The sequence below is a fragment of the Camellia sinensis genome, chromosome 10 (genome assembly GCF_055761805.1).
Source record: "Camellia sinensis isolate YWXY chromosome 10, ASM5576180v1, whole genome shotgun sequence".
Classification (NCBI taxonomy): Eukaryota; Viridiplantae; Streptophyta; class Magnoliopsida; order Ericales; family Theaceae; genus Camellia; species Camellia sinensis.
In genome coordinates this window covers 16756057-16761972 of record NC_138970.1, presented here as the reverse complement: position 1 = coordinate 16761972, position 5916 = coordinate 16756057, and the positions used below count along the sequence as shown (strand labels likewise).

The window sequence follows — 5916 nt, the reverse complement described above, 5'->3', positions numbered from 1 at the left end:
CTCCATTAGAACAGAAAAACAGAAGTGTATAGCAGAGAGAGAGAAAAAAAAAAAGAGATCGAAGGGGAAAGACGGATGTCTAACCAAATCTGTGTAGATCTACTCAGATCTGATGTAGATCTATATCAGATCTAAGTAGATCCATTCATCTTCTTCGTCGGAAAATATATCATCTTCTTCGTCGGAGTTGATTTCAATGCTTGGTGGTTATTAATGAACCCCGATCAATGGAGAAAGATATGATCACCGGTGGTCCTCTTCCATGACAAACACGGTGACAGAAAAATGTAGAAAAAAAAACGAGAGAGGAAGGGAAGCAAAAAGCAGAGAGAGAGAGGAAAGGACTTTTGGGTGTAGTGAAAAAGTTATGGGATTAAATGGAGATCACATATTTCCCATGGGACCTATGGGTAATTTCCCCTTTTTTAGAAATTTGAGTCCAGGAAAAAGAAGATGAATTGACAGAAAACTATGTTATCATAGAAACATGAGTTTTCTGATTCTAAGTTATGCAAAAAAATACTAGTTTTTTTCATTTTAATCGTTTACAATATACGTTTTTTTTTAGTCTAATACAATACAATTTGAGGGTCCATAGCATAGCATTTTCGGATTCAATTATTAATAGCGCTTGTTAGCGAGATTGCTGTTTATGACATTCCTTCATTCCAACCTGCCTGCCTACTAAGTGCTAACGGTGGAAGATTGCGAGAAGGTAACTCTGACTGAAAAAGAGCCATCTCCAAGGAGTGTAGTCCAAGGTGGAGGGAGCAGGGGCCACGACCAACCTGTGGCCATTACTGACGAGGTGAGTGTTGTAATTGATAGCCATCTGAAGCCAGCACCACCGCCACTGCCCCCCATCCGCGATGAGTTCCAAAATTCCATAATGAACGAAGGAGGCGAGTCTGGCGAGACCGGTGAGTCGTCTGACAACACAAAGCCAGAGCATAAGATACATAGGGTCCCCCAGATGCTTCGGCAGATGGAGACCAACTCCACCAAGAAATACTATGATCCGCAGCTGGTTTCCTTCGGTCCCTAACACCGCAACAAAACAAACCTCGAATCATTCGAGAAGTTCAAAATTCAATTCGCAAGGGAGTATGTCAAAAGCTGTGAACCACACTCCATAAGTGAATTATATTACAAGGTTGCAGAGGTGGCAGGTGAGGCAAGAAGCTGCTATGCTAGGGGCACAATGGAAGGCATAGATGACACAACCTTCATTGAGATGATGTTCCTCGATGGTTGCTTCATCCTCCAATTTATTCAGTGCATTGTGAAGAATGAAAAAGCTCAAATGGAGATGATGAAGAGTCACGACATAGCCATGGTACAGCGGGACTTGTTCTTACTTGAGAATCAACTTCCTGTCAAAGTCCTCCTGGCACTGAAGAGCTCCAAATTTGGTGATGAATTGATTGACAAGTTCATTGAAAACATACTAGGGGGCACACATCTATCGAAAACATCAAGAGTCTACGATAAAAAACGTGTGCTTCTTTTACATTCTCATGAAACCCCAGATAAACTAGGTGATCTTCTAGAATACACGGGTGAAAAATTTATATTGTGGCCACCACAAGTATTTCAGCCAGAGTGGTCGGTTCCGCATTGTTCAGCCATGGACCTTAAGATGGTGGAGATCCAATTAAGGCCTTATGATACTGACCTCTTATCATACATAGCATTCAAGTCTATGTGGAATGGTGGGATACTGACACTTTCTAGAATAAATATTGACGACACAACCATTTCTTTGCTTATGAACATGGTTGCCTATGAGCACTGCCCCCATACCTGTGCTCGTTACTTATGCGTGACCAATTATATATGCTTTCTAGATTTGATCATTGACTTTGCTGACGATGTTAAGGAGCTGAAATATGCAGGTATCATCTTGAATTTTCTCGGGAACGATGAAGAAGCTGTGAATGTAATTCACGGAATGGCTGCTGGGTTGGTGCCAGATTATAGAAATACATGTTATTTGGAAGTCAAGTTGAGAATCGAAGAATACCACAGCCATAAAGGGAAGACCAAGATAGCAACCTGGATTTCTGAAATGATGAGCGACCAGTTTGGAAGCCTCTGGACTGCCATTGCTGTCCTTGCTGCACTGTTTTCTCTTTTTTTGACCGCCGTTAACACATATTTCACTGTCTTCCTTCATGCCAAGAATCCATCTGCAACTACTTAAAAAATAATCAGCAATGCTAGGTATCATGAAAAGTCTTTCATGAAAATGATCATGAAAGATTTGTAACCTTTGGATTACACTTACAATAAAACACCACACAATAATCAAGATAATCTAAGGGTCACAAATTTTTCATGATCATTTTCATGAAAAAATTTTCATGATCCCTAACATTTCTCAAAAATAATATGCTTCAAAGCAATGGAGGATAAATTGTAAGTTCTTTTGATTTCTTTCTTGTTCGTAGCATATGTTTCGATCCACGTAACAATAAAATAAATAAGGGTAAATTACATTGACACCCCTTGAGATTTGGTCTAATTATAACTCACCCCTGACGTTTTGAAAATTACATTTTCACCCCGTGGTTAATAGTCTCATTTTACAAGCTCCCTGTTTATATAAAAGGTAACAACACCTAATAGAAAAACAGATGAAATTACATTAAAAAAAACAGTAAAGGAAAATGAAAAAAAAAAGAGAAAGTAAAGCAAAGCAAAAAAAGAGAGAGAGTGCATGAGTTTAATATTTTCATTCCGTCTAAATAATTACAATAATAGGGGGTTAGTATAATTTTCCGAATATCAAGGAGTAATATGTATTAAACCCAAACCTAGGGGGTGTAAATGTAATTTACCCAATAAATAAATGTCCATCAACTTTCTGACAATTATAAAAACCTTTCTTACAGTTCTGAAACTACATTGACTTCTTTTACTTCTTTTTGATATTGCCAAGATAACTCCCTCCTGTTAATTTAGTCCGTGTTAATTTAGTTGTGCAAATGATGAGAATACCCTTTAAATATTATTTATAACCTCATTGGAACTAAGTGTAATTTACCTATATATTAAATTATAATTTCATTTCTCACAATTTTTTTTTTCCCCTTGACTTTGTATTTCTTTTTTCTCTATAACTTTTTGAACTTTTATAAGTTAAAAAAATGAATCATTAATGAAAGTAAAAAAGAATATCTATATTTCTTGTTTGAATTAATCTTAAGAATTAATTTAATAAAAATAATTTAAATGAGAGAAACAAAGATGAAGATTAGATTTTAGAGGTAATAAATAACAAATTATTTGAGTATTTTATTATTTTAAAATAATTTCTTTTTTCAAGTAAAATTCCATTTTAATTAGATGTAAGAAATGACAAATTCCATTTTTATAATATCTAAACAATTTAGAATTTTTTAAAACATTGTACAGAATTTAATAATTTTATTCAAAATTACTAAAATAATAGATGGGTCTTAACTAATTTTTTAGTAAACCCTTTACTATTTGATTATGTAAGGACAATCTTGAGATTTTTGACTCGTAATATATAACATCAGCATATTCTGTTAAATAAGCTAATAGAAGATTAGCAGTAGTAGGAAAATCTTAATAATAATTTTAAAAGTAAGAGAAGTTTCTATAATTATTGAAATTACATGAGAGGTCCTTGTAATTGTCAAGAATTTCAAGAAATGAGTGTGTATTTAATGGGAGGCAACCTGTTCTTTATGAACTTTGTGAATCTGTTAAGGTGAGAATTGCATTGTGGATTAAGTACTCATCCTCTTCTTTGGCCTATTCTGTGAATGATTTGGTTCACAACCTTCAACAAGTAAGGATCTACTTTGGTGGGGGCTGATGTTTTGGATTGAAGTGAGAGTTGCTGTGTGGCTGATGCTGCTGTGTGTTGGATTGGGTGCTGCTGTGCGTGCTGTGTGCGCTGCTATGTGTGCTGCTGCTGTTTGTTCTCTTCTCTCTAGCGTAAGTTGCCAATTTGGGTTGATAATAAATGTGTATAATAACAACATTGTGCTTTATTCCTTTTTGTCCAGCTAGTGTTGGTTCCTCACCAACATTGTGCTCTATTCTTTTTTTTTTTTTCTTTCTTTCTTCTTTCCTCTTTATTGATGTAATCTCATGTAAAATGTATGTTTTCTTTATTAATAAACATTTTGTTTTGCTGATCAACTTTTTTTTTCAAAAGAAGTATAATTTACCCACAACTAAATAAAAAAAAAAAAAGGAATCTGTTGACTTAATAAGCATATGTTTCCCAAATCATGATAATTGATATGTTGGAATGCTCCTCGGAAATGTCTTCTTACTTTAAGTATGCCTCCTACTTGTGTGCCAGTTCCTCCTTCAACATACAATTCTTCTGCTTACACACACAAACTAATCATAAGACCGGGTACATAGTGTTAGGAAAAATTTATGTGATTTCCCACAAGTAAATGAATCAATGGGAATAAAAACTAATGCGGAAAAATTAAATCAAAGGCAACATAAGAATTTTACGTGGTTCCCTCAATGTGAGGTACGTCCACGGGATCGAAATCCGATTCCACTATCAACCAAATAAGTTCCAAACGATTACAAACGAGACACTAATAGTCTCACAAAATCACCCTTAGGTGAATTCCAAATAATCACAAATAAACAAAAGGAAAGTGTTAGATAATGTCTCAATGGGACCACATAATTAAATGTGGTGTTATCATTTATAAGAAGCCTACAATTTAAGTGATTCAATTTAGTTAATAGGTTTAAGGGTCTATGTGTTATGGACCTAATGTGTAGATATTAGTTGTATAATTTCTATTTCTATGAGGGACAGAAATAGAAATTAAAACATATTGGTTAAAGTTGGTTTTCATTCCTTTTGAACTTCCACAACCTTTCAGTTTTGAAAACCAATAAATAGAAATTAAAACCAATAATGGTTAAAGTTGGTTTTCATTCCTTTTGAACTTACACAACCTTTCAGTTTTGAAAACTAATTACAACCTTTAAAAAGTTATGGTCCCTATTCCTTCCCAAGTGAAAAAAATAAGAACACTGCCATTTTTTTTCTAAATCCTCTCATGGAGAAACATAAGGCACCAAAGGGGAAAGGATTAGAAGGCAATAACATAATCAATAACAAAGAGTTCATTGATAATCACGCTTCCGTTTAACCGTTCATCAATGGATTCAGGTATGTCATTTTGTCTTGATTTCTTGATAATACACATGGTAAATGATCCAAAGTGTAAGGTTTATGTTCTGAAATTTATGTTGACAATTGGTATCAGAGCATGCATATCATGTGTCTTATCAGAATTGATATGCTTTATTCATTCTATTTAGTTTCCTGGAATCAGATTCTGAATTTTCTTATGGATGAACATCATGTATTTATATATATATATATATATATAGATATATCTTGCGATTTGACCGGTTTAATTTTGAACATCATAAAAAAAAAAACTATTTGTTTTTGGACCCGTCAATTCTATTTGTATATATATAATTGGAATTGCTGCAGATTATATAACATATACGGGGTCACAAATTTAGAAATCTTTAAATTTAATGTAATTTCATACAACGTCTACAGAAATTTAATTTTCTAACATTCTCAATATAAGTCAATTCAAACAAGATGTCACAAAAGTGATCTCTCTTGTCTAGATTGTTTTCTATGGAATGTTTTGAAGTTCATGTCTGTGTATCTCATGCGGGTATTTATCGGTCCAAAGACATGATTAAGACTTGGCAGAATTACACACACATTTTGTGGTGATAAACATGTGCCAATTGTCAAGAAAACCTAATGTGAATAATAAATCCATCAAAAGATAGATTTGTTATTTGACATAACTTATTGTCAATGTTTGATCATTACAACAAGAATACCACTTACAGTTAATATCACTACCCAAA

General features: G+C 34.0%; 1 protein-coding gene across 1 annotated transcript; it reads left to right on the top strand.

Annotated features, from left to right (window-relative positions):
* Positions 1-1201: 1201 nt before the first annotated feature.
* LOC145800180 (putative UPF0481 protein At3g02645) lies at positions 1202-2203 on the top strand. Its single transcript, XM_082889823.1, has one exon. The coding sequence runs from the start codon at positions 1202-1204 to the stop codon at positions 2201-2203; it is 1002 nt and encodes a 333-aa protein (XP_082745949.1).
* The last annotated feature ends 3713 nt before the right edge of the window (positions 2204-5916 follow it).

Coding starts and splice junctions, on each gene's coding strand:
- LOC145800180 (XM_082889823.1), top strand. CDS start 1,202: ATGGAAGGCATAGATGACACAACCTTCATTGAGATGATGTTCCTCGAT.